Genomic DNA, 16378 nt, shown 5'->3' with positions numbered 1-16378 from the left:
GACAGGCGTTCTGCTGCAGGGGGACGCGTGGCCCAACAGGTGGACGCAGCCTCTTCTCTCAGCAACGATCTCAGCTGGATCTGTTACTTCTCAGCATCCCCACGGGGCCTGGGGACACACAGAGCCTTCTCCCACTTGCTTGCCCCCCGACCTGGGTAACGTTACCTGAGGGATGGGAAGTCACTGGGCCATCCCAGAAACCGTCCGTGGACAAATAAGCTTATTTTGCCGGGCCACCCGGAACAAAGCTGCTGGACCCTGTGTACCACTTTCGTCCCAAGTCTACATCACATACCTAATCCAATGAACAAAAGAATTCGGATCTGTCTGATCATAAAATGCCATAATTTATTATAACTTCTCTGCAGTGCAGTAGTTAGTTAAAATGTATACAACTCCTATATCTGATTCATCAAGAACTAGGTCTTATCAGAAGGCCCCGCTAAACTCCTCGAGTCCACACTGGTGAACCAGAGAACACCAAGCTGACCGGGGCTCAGCACAGTGGAACCACTCAGAAAGAAGGCACCTCCGACTCTCTAATTGCGTGCATCTGTCCACTGAGCCATGCTCTATAATTAGAGAGAAATCCCCGCACCAGATGTCTCTAAACGCATGGAGACTTAACCATCAGAGGAGTGCTGCTAATTCACTACTCCCTACACGCCGGGTCTCGTGACTGCCGAGAGGACTGCAGGCAAGAATGCAGACACACAAAGGGTAATCTTTAAACTGGGCTCTCAGTGGCGAGGGGACTCCCGTCCTGAAGAGGGCTGGGGCATCCTGAACTTGGAGAGGTCCAGGTTTAGGTCTAAGAAGGTGTATGTGCTGTAGTCATGATGCTGGAGGTTCTTGTAGGTGGTGTTGTCAAATGGCTCGGTGGGAGCAGCTGACGCAGGTTCTGCGGGGAAAACACAACACGGTGTGAGTGGGGAGCTTCTGAATGGGTCAGCTCTCTCTCTCACACACACACACACACCAAGCATTCTTCATAAATCCCACATGGAATAAATACATTGTCTACTTAGAAAAGCCCAAGAAGCAACTGTATCTTCAAAAGCAAAATAAAGAAACTCGATAAAAATTTACACTAATCATATAAGAGGTGAAATAGCTTTTATAATGCCTTTACATCTTACTTTGTGTATGCCTCTTACTCTGTGTAGACCCTGGACTTCTCAGAATTTTGAAAATGCCAAGAACAGTTATGGAGGGATGTGCAGGTCATTTAAAGATGCAGAAAAAAAGCAGATCTATTAAAATCTAATAGTAATAAACCATTTACAGAAAAAAAAATTGTAAAGGGGAAACTGAGTGAGACTTGTTTCCAAATACAAGAAAATCAGATAAAGTCCAATGTTTTTAATGATAACACAGCTAAGGGGAACTGGAAAGGAGATGTGGAGCTTTTGCTGTTTAACTTTTTCAAAAAGAAGCTGCTGGTAAACTAGATTCAGGCTAAAAAATACTTAGCCGTCTCTCTCTATGAAGAAGAAAGAATTAGAACCCACGCATCCACACTACTGGTGATCTTAATACCATGTGTGTGGATGAAGCAAGACACCCCACTCCCCTGTGATGTGTCCTGAGACAAGAGACGGCACAAGGGAGCCGGTGGGGGTGATGGCTGATGCTGGACGGGTTCTCACGGGCCTGAAGCTACTGTTGTCCAGACTCCGTTCACCTCTACTTACGCTGCAAAAAAGTAACTGCAGTTTCCTACTATTTGAATTCATACCAAAATTTTCATTTTCATACCAAAATGTTTTTCATTCTCTTAGTCGTGTTGAAACAAACTATGTCTTATTTAGAGAACTGATCTCTTTCCCGTCTCAACAAGCAGGGTATCTTCTCATGGGGACAGCTCAGGCAGGTGCGTCCTCACAGTCTGTGTGTGGGGGGGGTGCTGACAGAAGGGAATCGAACCCCCCACCCCTCCCTGGCAGGACAGGAGCCTGGTGGCTGGGTTGGGTGAGCTACAGTTCACCCACTGCAGACGCTGCCCTGAAAGTCAGCTGCACTCGGGGCAGTGTCTTCGGCCTCCAAAGGGCAAAGAGAATGTTGGAAAAATAACACATCATGAAAAGTTAGCCAAATTGTTTTCAAAAAGATCTGCAATCTGAAAACTCCCAATTCTGTGTTATCCTGAAGGTTTGACAAGTCTATAACAGAGTGACAACAGAGTGACAAGTCTACAACAGCAGCAGGAAAGCAGTTTTTGGGGTCAGGAGGCCGGCAGGCGCTGGCTGCAGCTTCGTACGTTTGTGAAAGAGGGAGAAAAGGGGGGGAAGAACACACACAATGCTGTAACGGGGTGAGGCCACAACAACTTCAGGTAGCGCACGCGGGCCTAGGAGAGGCTTGAAACAGAAACACACAGACAGCGAGGAGCGGGGTTAGGACGGGTGCGTCTCAAGAGCCACAGATCCTGCAACTGGAGACCTGTTTTCCCATTGTGCTGTGGTCCCCCTACAGCACACTGTATTTTATGAAGTTCGATGCACAAGAAAGTGGTAAAATAAGAGGAATTAACAGCTTCCCTTTAAAAATTTAGGGGAGCAAAAAAGCCCTTCATAAAAACTCAGTACAGAAAAACGAAGCAGCCTGCTGTGCTCTTCAGGTGGGTCAGAGGACACGTCCAGGGCAGTTCAAGGCTGCCTTAAGGTCCAGCTTCAATCCCTAAAGTGAGCTTTTCCCTTAGGCATAAAGATGCTAAACCCAAAGGCCTGTTCAGCTCACCTGAAGGCCATTTCTCCAAGTGTAAGCACCATGCCTCACCTCGGGAGTTTAACAGAATCCTCCCACCACCCCTCACTCAATGAGGTGCCCTGCAAGTTCAACACCCTCCAAAGTTCAGAATGAAGATGTTCAACTGCCTGTTCTACTGGTTAAGAAACACTCAGAAGCGCCAAGGGCAAACTTTTTCATTATGAAATAAATCTGAAATGTTTCAAGAATTTCTACCCATAATTAACATACACCCCCAGCTTATCTGAGACAGTGCTATAGGCCACAGGCCTACTGGGGAACCCGATCGAGGGTAATACTTCTTTTCATCGCACCGTTCTTCAGAGCCTGACCTTCCCACCCAAAGGACAGAAAGAGCTCTGAACCCCAAGGCAAGGTGTACCCTGTGTGTGGTCCTGGCCTTCCACTTGAGCAGCCGAGGCTTCCATGATCCCGCCCTTCTCCTCAAGCTTCAGGACTGTGGGCTTTTCATCCAGAACATCTTTATTCTGAACAAGGGCTGGTTTCAAATTTTGCATGGGTAGCTGATCTTCCAAAATCTCTTCCTCAGCCTTTAAGATTCCTTCTGCTGCCTGCTTTTCCAATTTTTCTGTTTTGAACAGGGGAAGAGCCAGCTCCCCGTCTGCTTCTGGTACTTGTTTCTCCAAAAGGCTCCGTCTGGCCTCAGGAGGAGGGGCTGGCAGCTGCCCCCCAGCTCTGGTTCCTGTTGATGGGGTGGGTGCCGGGCCGCCAGCGGGATGTGTGGACAATCCCCATGTTGTACGGTCAGACAAGACTTTTTTAACTTCAAGTGGCTTTTGGCTTTCTTTGTCTATTTTGTTTGATCTAGATATCTTCTGTGATTTTTGCTTCATAGGCTCCTCAGGAGCGTGTGACTTGGGTGCTGTGGTTTGGGGTTTGGGGTCCTTTCTGTCCTCCACGGGCTGACTGGAGGCCCCTTTTTTCTTTGCCTGGCGGGGCCTCTCTGCAGGGGTGAGGTCCAGGTGTGGCTGCTGCGACACTGTCTTTTCTTTGGCCGATATCTCAGTTTTGGGCGTCCTATCTGCAGAGGAACGTGAGGCCTCTGCTACGGGAGGCCCTCCCCTGCGTTTGCTCTTCACCTGAGGACCTGCTCCTGAGCGGTCGCCCTCCTCGTCAGACTCTGAATCGGAGGAGCTGGATGAAGATGAAGATGAAGACGAATCATCCGTCCCTCTCCTGCCCCACTGGGCTGCTTCTGAATCTGAACCCTGTTTTCTGAATGGAGACACGACTTTCTGAGGAAACTCTACCAAAGTCTTTGTTGACAAAAGCTTCGGAAGCCCTTGGTCTGTGTGCAGCACACGGGCATCGGGGTTAGGGCTCGCTAGCGTCCTGCTTTGGCTCACAACTGATGGGGAGGAAGTGGGTGCAGATAAGGTTTTGGACACCGCATCTGCTGTTGGGGGGGAGAGCTGCTGGCCCCTCTCCTTTGGTTCCACTACATCTAGGAAACGGCATAAAGAGGAGTATTATTTTTAATATTGAGTAAAACAGTGTGAATTCATCAAGGTCACAGACATTTCATTACACATCACCTTGTTACTGACAGTATCTTCAACATCATCATCTTACGAACTGCTCCATGGAAACCTACTCTTAAGGGAAAGCCAAGCCACACAAGAGAACAATTTAAAAAAAAAAAATTGCAGATGTCTTTCTTGATAGCTGAAAATTTTTTAAGATGGGATTTTTTTAACAATAGAAGAAGTAACAATCTTATCTCCGTTTTTCATAGTGAGAGCTTCCTGATGATAATTATTTTTTAAACTACTATTTCATCTCAATGTAAGATAAATTCGAAATATATTTTCGGATGATGAAGTTTTAGAAATGCCTGATTTCTCAAATCCCTAAAGAAATTGATGCCTCTCAAAAATATTTAAACAATGACCCATAGTGCATGAACTTGACCTTTTAAACAAAAGAACAAAGCAAAAGTAGAGAAGAGAGTCTGGTTTGGGTCGGGGAAGCACATGCATCAGTTTAAGAGTGGGGGATGGGAGGGAGGGGATACTGGGAGTCAAAGGAAGGTGCCCCGAGAGGAACAAGAGTCCTGCAAAATCACATCCTTCAGGGGTTTCTTCTGCCAAGGAAAGCTGTTTCAAGATCAAAAAGGTCTAAAATAACAGAGTGTCGTGTGTGTCACTAGAAACAGGGAGTCTTAAACTGCTTCAATAAGTGGCACTGTGCGTCTTAGATGTTGCACAGTCAACCAGGAAAGAAAATGAAATCCCACAAAACGTTCATTAGTTCGATTTTCACTCAATTGTCTCTGGTAATAAATCTTTTTTAACCATATAGATAAGAAGAAAAATATAGAACAATTTTTTATAAATTAAAATTACTTTTCAAGTCTAAAGCAAAATTTTAAAAAATATATTACAGATGAGCAAACTCTAAATGCATTCTTATTTTTCAAGTCTAGGAGAGTGTTTTATACTAAAAAAGTATACCACTTCTTTAAAGTGGAAAAAAATGTATTTCTAACTTTACCATTTTACTGGTATCCAAAAAAAATCTCATTTTTTGAGATCAGGGACTATATATATATACACATACACACACAGACTATATATATATACACATACACACACAGACACATATACACACACACATATACATACATACATACATATATATACACATCAGAATGACAGAAAATGATTAAAGAAAACTGAGAAATATTAAGAAATGGGCCAGAGAGGTCAACGGGCAGTGTAAGAGGATATGACTGAACAGCCAGAGCCGCGGGTGACAGTTTAAACCCCCTCTGAATCTGCAGCCATGCACCATCCCAGAACCTGCATTCTGACTGCAGGAACAGAACAAGCACAGAGCCCCAGGATCACATTAAACATAAAATCAAGGTAAACGCCTGCACGTGCACTCGAACCCTCTCATTGTCTTTCTAAACCAAACCTGAAACAGCACAAAGGCTCTGACAGGAATGTGTAACATACACTGGCCTCCAAACCCTGCCAGCCTGCTCACCTCCATCACTGACCCACTTTCATGCTGAGCATGAATTTACCAAGTGTGAAAAATTAACTTCTAATAAGGCTTATTTTAGATAGGCTACTATCTAATTATAATGCCTCACTCTTTCAAAATTTATTATGAAGATTTTTTAAAATGTAAGTAAGTTATTAAAACATTAGACTTATCACCTATTGAAAGCAAAAAGAAAATCTCAAATGAAATAGTTTATTTTGTTTGAAAAAGGAAACTTTGATCTACCATATTAAATAAGAATGTTTTAAAATATCTTCTATTCAGGCTTAGTTATTGGGAGAACCCCGTAGATAGGCTAATAGACTAAACCACAGGAACACAGCTGCCTCTCATCCGACCCTCTGCAGCGCAGGCCCAGCATCCTCTGTGACTTGGAGGGAAGCCTGCTGCGATGACTATAGCTGCCGCCAGTGACCCCTGTCCACAGTGTAGTGGGGACACCAGGCCTGCACTCGGCAGTGTGGGATCCGCCGCGGAGACAGAGCCATGTGTACACAACAGTGGGCTCGCTCTGAACATAAGCATGACTTTACCTGCTTGTTTTCATAAACCTCTTGCGTTTCTAGAGGCAGGACACCTGCACACTCTGACAGCGTTCTAGTTTGACTTTCCTTGAAAGACAGATATGCGAGACACAAAGCACCTAAAATAAGACCAGCACAAGGGGTGGACTTTCGGGGACGGGTTCTAATCCTCAGAGACTGTCACAGCCCAAATAAATAAAGGTCTACAGACACAAGTCACAGCGCAAAGACAGCACTCTCCTAAGGCTTCTGTGTCTCCTCTCCACCTGAATCTCCTGAGTATCTTTTCTCACTGAAAAACAGGGGAGGCACGACCTGTTCAGTAGCACCCTAGCTGAAAACGAAGGTGACTGAGGCGTTCAAAGCAGATGAGACGAGCAGCCCCACGTCGTGTCAGTGGGTCACAGAGCTAATTTCAGAGACAAAGGACCATTTCAACAGGATGCGAAACAGTTTTTCGTTATATGGTAATGAAAACCTCACATGATTTTTACTATTAAAGAAAAGTTGGGCTTCTTTTGGTTTTAATGAATACACAAGAATTGATTTTTTTCCACAGGCAAGACAACACACTGCTTATAATATAGACGGGGGATCTTACTGTTGGGGCTCAAATCAGGCTCCGCCACTGACACGGTGTGACCCTCGGTGGCTCAGGAGTCTCTCCCCTCCACTTTCTCATCTATAACACAGGGATGTTGGTGGTACTTATTCACAAGGCTGAAGACCAGGAGGAACGCGTGGAGCACTTAAACAGTGCCAGCAATGCTGGTCAGAATTAAGCATACCGAAGCCCTACCTCCAGATTCCTCCCTTTTCAGACTGAAATAGGGACTTGAAGCAGGAATTAACTTTGGCTTCTCAACAGATTCTTTAAAAGGTGACACAGGAGTTATTCCGTTGATGGTCTTTTACTGTTGTTGCCAAATTTAGCCTAGGGATGGAATTTACCAGAACACTGAAGCTGGCAAGCCCGGTGGTTACGCAGGAGGGGAGCATCCACGGGCAAACCCCAGGTTCTGACATCTGTGTCCACCATGCTGGCCGCTCTCCCAGTTAGGAAGCCTGTGCTCCAAAGGGCTGGTGTCCCAGGTGGGAGAGGGCAGAGTGCGTTTACCCTGGACACAGATCCTGGACTAGACGTGACCCCAAGGCTGAGCACTCAGAACCCCGTCAGCATTCAGCAAGCCCCACAAGAGTTTCCAAAGCTGGCCCCAGGGTACAGGCTTTGACCTGGTCATGTGCCACTGGCGGGCCAAGTGTGTCTTGGCCCTCTGTATGAGATACAGATATTCTGTATCTCAACTCACTGATCCCTGACACCTCGGAAGAAATACTGAGGACTGCACATGCTGACTTAGAAGCAGCCATTTCTTTTTCTTCATGCAGGGATTGGAGTTACTTTTTAAGTCCTGAAATACAAGTGTAAAGTGCATTAAAGACAGCACAGCTCTAAAAGCTATCTTCCCACCTGACCTCCCACACACATCACACAGGTCATCAGTCTCACACTGACCTAGCAAGGCTGGCCCGCTGACCCCGCTCAGCACGAAGGGACTCAGAGGCCTGCAGGGCTTGTTGTGGCCAGAGGCAGAAGCTACGTGAGCCCAAGGCCAACCCGCAGCTTGGTATGCCTTTCTCACAACCGCACCCAAAACCATCACAGGATGAAGCATTCCATTTCTATTCACATACAGAAGCACATTTCTAAAAAAGGGGATCTTTGGAAAAAAGAAGATTCTTCATGTTTAAGATTGTTGCTATTTAGTCACTAAGTCATGTCCAACTCTTTTGTGGCCCCATGGATTGTGGCCCGCCAGGCTCCTCTGTTCATGGGATTTCCCAGGGAAGAATACTGGAGTGGGCTGCCATTTCTGTCTCCAGGGAATCTTCCTGACCCATGGATTGACTCCACAGTCAAACCCACATCTCCCGCATTGCAGGCGGATTCTTTAGCACTGAGCCACCAGGGAAGCCCTATGTTTAAGACAGCTATTTTAAAATGTGTAGATGAAAACTGAATAAGAACATGGGTTTTAAAAACATGGCAGGTGCAGGACAGAAAACAACAATCTTCCTGTTGAATTCGGGCCTCCAGTGGACGAGCACGCACACAGGGAGGGTATGTGTCCTGAGCCAAGATGGATGGTGTGTGAAAGGCAGCTGAAGGCTCTCTCAACAAAACGCCAATGTTTTATAACCTGCCTGTGTTTTTGCGTGCAGACGAAAAGGGGACAAAAGCATCTACACCCTTTCAAACACTCACACTGAGGAAATAATATTTTGATGAAAATAAGACAAACTCAAACTATCATTCTGAACTCCATATAGTCAAAGATTTACAAAGAGACTGTACACTGTATACGTATATTAAGAGTTAACTGAGGTTTCATCAATTAAGACTAAACGCAATGGGCCTCTTAAATAGTCCCTTGGACAGCAAGGATCAAACCAGTCAATCCTGAGGGAAATCAACCCTGACTATTCATTTTAAGGACTGACGCTGAAGTTGAAGCTCCAGTATTTTGGCCACCCGATGTAAAGAGCTGACTCACTGGAAAAGACTCTGGTGCTAGGAAAGACTGAGGGCAGGAGAAGGGGGTGGCAGACGATGAGATGGTTGGATGGCATCACTGACTCAATGCACGTGAGTTTCAGCAAACTCCAGGGGACAGCAGAGGACAGGGAAGCCTGGTATGCTGTAGTCCATGGGGCTGCAGAGAGTCGGACTCAACTAACTGAACAACAACGCTGCATTTCCTATTTCCCCCCATGAGCATGTACTACACTGGATTCAGAGGAAACAGTCAAAACTGGCGGTAAAGTCAAAATGACTATGGAAAGAGCTAGAAGCAGATAACCACACGTGTTAAGGGAGACTTGATGGAATTGGAGCCTACTCCTAACTCCCTCTCTATAGCCATAAAAAAGACGCCTGCAGTCCCTGGCTACAACCAAGCAAAGCCTGGGAGACCACTGACAAGTTCCAGAGACACTGAAAACAGTCAGTCAGGGAGGAAAAACAGGGTGGGGGTCACAGCCACCTCACAGGAGCACGTGAGCACGGCCATCAAATACCACAGAGCCTGCAGAGTCTGCATCCCATTGCTACCCATGGAGCCTGACATTTAGAAAATACAGAGAACCAGTTCAGGGCTACACATTGAGTCAAAGGCTATGATGTTACTGCTGGGTTTGGTCTAAAACTAGTCACAGATCTTCTGTCTGACTGTAATCTGGACACTCTTAAAACTGAAGCAATAAATTATGTAGCAAGAAAATTCTTTCTAATGCCTAGGAAGCTGACTTATTCACTCTGCCTTCTCTCTCACTTATGATGACCACGAAAACCTTACTCTTTGGTGGGCTCTGCTTCTTGGGGTTCTGTGGTAATCCTTTTTCATTCTTTCCTGATTCTGCACAGAGAGAAACTGCAGGAGCAAGTCCTCGAAACACGCCTGCTTCCAGAAGCACAGTCTGACAAAAGAATGGCACAACAGAAATTTTAGAGTAATACCATTTATAACAGCTATTACGGCATGAATACTATGTATTATTACAACATATAGATGGTGTGAACTCATATGGCATATTTCTAATGGTTATTATAATCTTCAGCATCTACATATATTATGGAAAGTTTGGAAAATACAAAAAAGCTGCGAGCAAAAAATCCCTGAGTTCAAGGACAGTCACTACTAACATTCGAGTATTTCTTCCAAAGTGACTTTCTCCTAAGCATACTTTTTTGTAGTCTCCAATTACCTATCAATCTACAAAATACTTGATTCTTTTCATAAAATATTTTCCTGTGCTTAGGATATAAAGCAGAAGCACAATCTAGCCATTAAAAATGCTACTGAAGATGAAAAATAGTTGCTTCAAAACTGTCTACCATATATTGTAAATGAACACTTCACAGAGTGTTCATTCACTCAGTATATAATCACTAAGCCTACTATGTGCTGGACACAGAACACAGGCACCTACAGTACCCACATGAAGGTGAAGCATTTGCTTTTTCTGGTTATGACATCAGCTCAGTTCAGTAGCTCAGTCGTGTCCGACTCTCTGCAACCCCACGAACCGCAGCACGCCAGGCCTCCTTGTCCATCACCAACTCTCAGAGTCTAACTAAACCCATGTCCATTGAGTCGGTGATGCCATCCAACCATCTCATCCTCTGTCGTCCCCTTCTCCTCCTGGCCTCAATCTTTCCCAGCATCAGGGTATTTTCAAATGAGTCAGCTCTTCGCATCAAATTATTGGAGTTGCAGCTTCAACATCAGTCCTTCCAATGAACACCCAGGACTGAGGTCCTTTAGGATGGACTGGTTGGATCTCCTTGCAGTCCAAGGAACTCTCAAGAGTCTTCTCCAACACCACACTTCAAAAGCATCAATTCTTCGGTGCTCAGCTTTCTTCATAGTCCAACTCTTACATCCATACATGACCACTGGAAAAACCACAGCCTTGACTAGACGGACCTTTGTTGGCAAAGTACAACACAAGAGAAGACTCTACACATGGACATCACCAGATGGTCAACACCGAAATCAGATTGATTATATTCTTTGCATCCAAAGATGGAGAAGCTGTATACAGTTAGCGAAAACAAGACCAGGAGCTGACTGTGGCTCAGATCATGAACTCCTTATTGCGAAGTTCAGACTTAAATTGAAGAAAGTAGGGAAAACCACTAGACCATTCAGATATGACCTCAATCAAATCCCTTATGATTATACAGTGGAAGTGAGAAATAGATTTAAGGGACTAGATCTGATTGATAGAGTGCCTGATGAACTCTGGACGGAGGTTCGTGACATTGTACAGGAGACAGGGACCAAGACCATCCCCCTGGAAAAGAAATGCAAAAGAGCGAAATGGCTGTCTGAGGAGGCCTTACAAATAGCTGTGAAAAGAAGAGAGGTGAAAAGCAAAGGAGAAAAGGAAAGATATAAGCATCTGAATGCAGAGTTCCAAAGAATAGCAAGGAGAGATAAGAAAGACTTCCTCAGTGATCAATGCAAAGAAATAGAGGAAAACAACAGAATAGGAAAAACAAGAGACCTCTTCAAGAAAATTAGAGATTCCAAGGGAACATTTCATGCAAAGATGGGCTCGATAAAGGACAGAAATGGTATGGACCTAACAGAAGCAGAAGATATTAAGAAGAGGTGGCAGGAATACACAGAAGAACTGTACAAAAAAGACCTTCACGACCAAGATAGTCACGATAACGTGATCACTGACCTAGAGCCAGACATCTTGGAATGTGAAGTCAAGTGGGCCTTAGAAAGCATCACTACAAACAAAGCTAGTGGAGGTGATGGAATTCCAGTTGAGCTATTTCAAGTCTTGAAAGATGATGCTGTGAAAGTGCTGCACTCAATATGCCAGCAGATTTGGAAAACTCAGCAGTGGCCACAGGACTGGAAGAGGTCAGTCTTCATTCCAATCCCAAAGAAAGGCAATGCCAAAGAATGCTCAAACTACCGCACAATTGCACTCATCTCACACGCTAGTAAAGTCATGCTCAAAATTCTCCAAGCCAGGCTTCAGCAGTATGTAAACCGTGAACTCCCAGATGTTCAAGCAGGTTTTAGAAAAGGCAGAGGCACCAGAGATCAAGTTGCCAACATCCGCTGGATCATGGAGAAAGCAAGAGAGTTCCAGAAAAACATCTATTTCTGCTTCATTGACTATGCCAAAGCCTTTGACTGTGTCGATCACAATAAACTGTGGAACGTTCTGAAAGAGATGGGAATCCCAGACCACCTGACCTGCCTCTTGAGAAACCTGTATGCAGGTCAGGAAGCAACAGTTAGAACTGGACATGGAACAACAGACTGGTTCCAAATAGGAAAAGGTGTACGTCAAGGTTGTATATTGTCACCTTGCTTATTTAACTTATATGTAGAGTACATCATGAGGAACGCTGGGCTGGAAGAAGCATAAGCTGGAATCAAGATTGCTGGGAGAAATATCAATAACCTCAGATATGCAGATGACACTACCCTTATGACAGAAAGTGAAGAGGAACTAAAAAGCCTCTTGATGAAAGTGAAAGAGGAGAGTGGAAAGGTTGGCTTGAAGCTCAACATTCAGAAAACAAAGATCATGGCATCTGGTCCCATCACTTCATGGGAAATAGATGGAAAAACAGTGGAAACAGTGTCAGACTTTATTTTTGGGGGCTCCAAAATCACTGCAGATGCTGATTGCAGCCATGAAATTAAAAGACGCTTACTCCTTGGAAGGAAAGTTATGACCAACCTTGATAGTATATTAAAAAGCAGAGACATTACTTTGCCAACCAAGGTCCGTCTAGTCAAGGCAATGGTTTTTCCCGTGGTCATGTATGGATGTGAGAGTTGGACTGTGAAGAAAGCTGATCGCCGAAGAATCAATGCTTTTGAACTGTGGTGTTGGAGAAGACTCTTGAGAGTCCCTTATACTGCAAGGAGATCCAACCAGTCCATTCTAAAGGAGATCAATCCTGGGTGTTCATTGGACGGACTGATGCTAAAGCTGAAACTGCAATACTTTGGCCACCTCATGAGACGAGTTGACTCACTGGAAAAGACTCTGATGCTGGGAAAGGTTGGGGGCGGGAGGAGAAGGGGACGACGGAGAATGAGATGGCTGGATGGCATCACCGACTCTGTGGACATGAGTTTGAGTGAACTCCGGGAGTTGGTGATGGACAGGGAGGCCTGGCGTGCTGTGATTCATGGGGTCGCGGAGAGTCGGACACGACTGAGCGACTGAACTGAACTGAACTGAATGTCTCTGCTTTTTAATATGCCGTCTAGGTTGGTCATAACTTTCCTTCCAAGGAGTAAGCATCTTTTAATTTCATGGCTGAAATCACCATCTGCAGTGATTTTGGAGCCCCCCAAAATAAAGTCAGCCATTGTGTATATGTATACAAGAAAGCTTGAAAAATGAACTGGGCCAAGATATGAAAAGGAAAATAGTGGCCTCTCTCACAACAGATGCCCCCTCCATTATCTGTATTTTGTGATGATTAGAATAGTTACTGCTTTTGTTATAAAAGTCATTTTTAATTTTAAATACAGTGAAGTGGACTTAACTTTGTCAAGATGGAGAAAGTTCTTTCTCCTTTTCATTTCACAGATGAGGTAACCTAAGCTGGCTTCTTAGTGGCTGCCTAGTTACCAGGTCAACCAGGTTCTTGAAAGTTCCCTCATTTCCTCTAGGGTTAAATAACAGTTAGAGACACTGTCCTCAAGGGTTCTGGCGGGGCTCCGAGCGGGACACCTGCGGCCCCTACACTGTCCGTGGCCTGGCCGCACACCGGAGGCTCCTGAGGATCCGGGTCCAGAGGGGCGGTGGCCGGGGTCGCCGGGACCCTCGTCGCTCCCAGGCCTGGCTCCTGATACCCCCAGGCCAGGTTCCCGAACCCCCACCCCAGGCCCAGCCCCCGACCCCGGAAGCGGAGTCAGCGGCATCCCCGGACGGCTGGAGGTGACCGTCAGGGCCGCAGCCCTTGCCCCGCCCTCCACGGTCTCCCGGCTCTCCGCGAGCTCCCGGCCGCCGGTCTGGACCCTCTTTACCTTCAGGGCCCCGGCTCGTCCTCGCCGCAGCAGAAGCGAGGCCGCCATGGCTGTGACTCGGGCGTAGACAGGACGACCCTCCCGGCGGGCAGAGGTCGCACCAGACTGACGCGACGCGGTACCAGCACTGCCTCCTGAGGGCCCGCCCCTTCGGATGAAGGCGCCAATCACAGGCAGGAAAGGGGCGGGGCGCGGCCATGGCTGCTGCGCGCGCACCACCGCCGAGGAACTGCGCGCGCATCACCGCAGCCTCCAGGTTCCCGGCGGAGCAGTTTGAGGCCACGCTCCCGGGAGGAGCTGCCAATCACTGGCGGACTGTTTCCGCTGACCGCGACCGCGCGGCGGGGTGGGTGCTGGGACGCCAGAGTGGTCATTGTGGGTGTCATTTCCTGTCCGTCCACCGGCGTGGTCACCCTGCAGGGCAGCATCAGGTTGGACCGTAGACGTCCTGTGACCTGTGAGCACCGTAGTTCCAGAGCCAAGGGGAGGAGAAATGCAAGCTTTAGTTTACCTGTTTATAGCCTGCGGGGCAAAGACTCTCCCCTCCCAACCCTCCCCTGTTAGGCGTAAACTTGGGTAGGGATAGTTAGTTATTGACTTCCTTCTCACCCCGTCGATCGTGCCTTCACGCGTCTCTGAGGCATGCCTGGTTACTGGAAGAGTCCCTTTCAAGAGGAGCGGACCCCTGCCTCAGCTACACAGGCGAGGCCCTCCACTTGGCTAAGGCTGGAGACTCGTTCGGGTGGCGAGATAAATGGGTAAAACAGGTCCAACAGGAAACCCTGCCCCATTTGGTTAAAAAAAAAAAAGCAACCACATAGGATTAACAGAAAGTGGTGACTAACAAGATTCTTGAGCTTGTCAGAGTAGCAGCTAAAGGAGGGACTTCCTTGGCTGGCTAGTGGTTAGGACTGTGCCCTTCCAAAGCAGGGGGTGCAGGTTCCATCCTTGGTCAGAGAACTTAGATCCCACATGTTGTGGGCATGCCCCCCGCAAAAAAGAAAAGCTAGCTCAAGGAACAGCTTGCTGAAAGTTCTGTTTTTAACCTGCCTTCATTGACCAGGCTCACCTTAATTACTTTTGACTCCTTTTTGTTGTTTTTCGGTCACTAAGTTGTGTCTGACTCTTTGTGACTGCGGCACTTCAGGCTTCGCTGTCCTTCACTATCTCTGGAAGTTTGCTCAAATGCATTCAGTGATACTATCCAACCATCTCATCCTCTGCCACCCACTTCTCCTTTTGCCCTCAGTCTCGTGGCTTAGATGGTAAAAAATCTGCCTGCAGTGCAGGAGACCTGGGTTGGATTCCTGGGTCCGGAAGATCCCCTGGAGAAGTGAATGGCAACCCACTCAGGTATTCTTGCCTGGAAAATTCCATGGACAGAGGAACCTGGTGGGCTACAGTCCATGGGATCGCCAAGAACACACAGTCTCAGCATTTGGCCTCCTACACATCACAGATGACCCTGGTTCAATAACACTCAGACCCTTGTCAAAGGGGACTCAAGTCAAGTGGATGCAATGGGATCTGCCATCATCCACACTGGGAGGCAAGGACAAGGACTGAAGCCTTAGGGTAATAATAAGGAAGGTGTCCTTGTCACTGCAGAGAAAAGGAAGAAAACCTGCTGATAAAGAATCATCCTTTGCTCAAACCTAATTAACTGTTGCCTCCAAGGGAAAGTTCAGGCTTGTCTTTGTGAATTTTGCTTATTTTATAGGTGATTAAGAATATTGAAGGTGATAAACCACAGGGTCTGAAATTGAAAAGTCCACGTCACCCTCATTCTTGGGATCCGGAGACCTTGGTTCTCTCCCACCAGCATTGGGGTAGACATCTGGCTTGGTTTCCAAGTAGCTTAGTGGTAAAGAATCCACCTGCCAATGCAGGAGACTCAGAAGACCTGGGTTCAGTCTCTGGGTTGGGAAGATCCCCTGGAGGAGGAAATGGCAACCTAGTCCAGTATTCTTGCCTGGAGAATCCCATGACAGAGGGCCTGACTGGCTACAGTCCGTGGGGTCGCAAAAGAGTAGGACAGGACAACAGGCGTCTTGCTAGAGTCCTAAGACTCAATAACAAAGAAAGCAAAAAGACCTCCAGCAGTTGACGAGGTGGGGTCATCAGCCAGAGTGGCTTGAGGAGGTGGTACTTTGAGGATAACCATGGGAGGAAGTGACCCAGTGAGTTGGGGGGTGCATCTTGATGGTTTTTCAAAGAAGCAATATGATTATGGGTGTGAAGGTGACTATAGCAACTGTGTATAAGATCAGTGCCGACTGGAAAATAAAAATGTACAACGTGAGAGTTGGGAGTTAAACTTTATTTGGGGAAAATGAGTGTAGCCTGGGAGACAGCCTCTCAGAAAACTGAGGAAGTGCTCCAAAGAGGTGGTGGGAGGTCAGTGTTATATATGATTTTAGTGAAGGGAGTTCAAGCACACATTTCAGCAGAGGCTTGCTACTAGGGGCAGATGTCACTGTTAATGATTCTAGC

General features: G+C 46.6%; 1 protein-coding gene across 3 annotated transcripts; it reads right to left on the bottom strand.

The window, feature by feature from the left end:
• Positions 1–328: 328 nt before the first annotated feature.
• Positions 329–14632, bottom strand: NDUFV3 (NADH:ubiquinone oxidoreductase subunit V3). Of its 3 annotated transcripts, none has more exons than XM_055414638.2 (4): positions 14495–14632; positions 13886–14340; positions 3131–4213; positions 329–901 (listed from the first exon to the last, which is right to left on the bottom strand). In XM_055414638.2, exons 2-4 carry the CDS (start codon positions 14124–14126, stop codon positions 741–743), a joined length of 1485 nt encoding a protein of 494 aa, XP_055270613.2. In that variant the 5' UTR covers positions 14127–14340; positions 14495–14632; the 3' UTR covers positions 329–740. The 3 variants fall into 3 exon arrangements, with proteins under 3 accessions (XP_055270613.2, XP_055270624.2, XP_055270632.2); XM_055414649.2 differs by lacking the exon at positions 14495–14632 and adding an exon at positions 9662–9782 and having other exon boundaries at positions 13886–14044; XM_055414657.2 differs by lacking the exons at positions 3131–4213; positions 14495–14632 and adding an exon at positions 9662–9782 and having other exon boundaries at positions 13886–14044.
• Between the last annotated feature and the right edge of the window lie 1746 nt (positions 14633–16378).

This window comes from Moschus berezovskii, chromosome 1 (genome assembly GCF_049115385.1).
Source record: "Moschus berezovskii isolate FMDL1 chromosome 1, NW_MosBer_1.0, whole genome shotgun sequence".
Taxonomy (NCBI): Eukaryota; Metazoa; Chordata; class Mammalia; order Artiodactyla; family Moschidae; genus Moschus; species Moschus berezovskii.
Note: the sequence above shows the minus strand (reverse complement) of the source record. Positions and strands in the feature narration are given on the sequence as shown.

Excerpts from the sequence above, each read along its gene's own strand:
- NDUFV3 (XM_055414638.2), bottom strand. The coding sequence starts at position 14,126 with ATGCGCGCGCAGTTCCTCGGCGGTGGTGCGCGCGCAGCAGCCATGGCC. Across the intron at positions 4,214-13,885 it reads GACGAGCCGGGGCCCTGAAG|ATGTAGTGGAACCAAAGGAG; the intron begins GTAAAGAGGGTC and ends GCCGTTTCCTAG. Across the intron at positions 902-3,130 it reads AGGCCAGGACCACACACAGG|AACCTGCGTCAGCTGCTCCC; the intron begins GTACACCTTGCC and ends TTTTCCCCGCAG.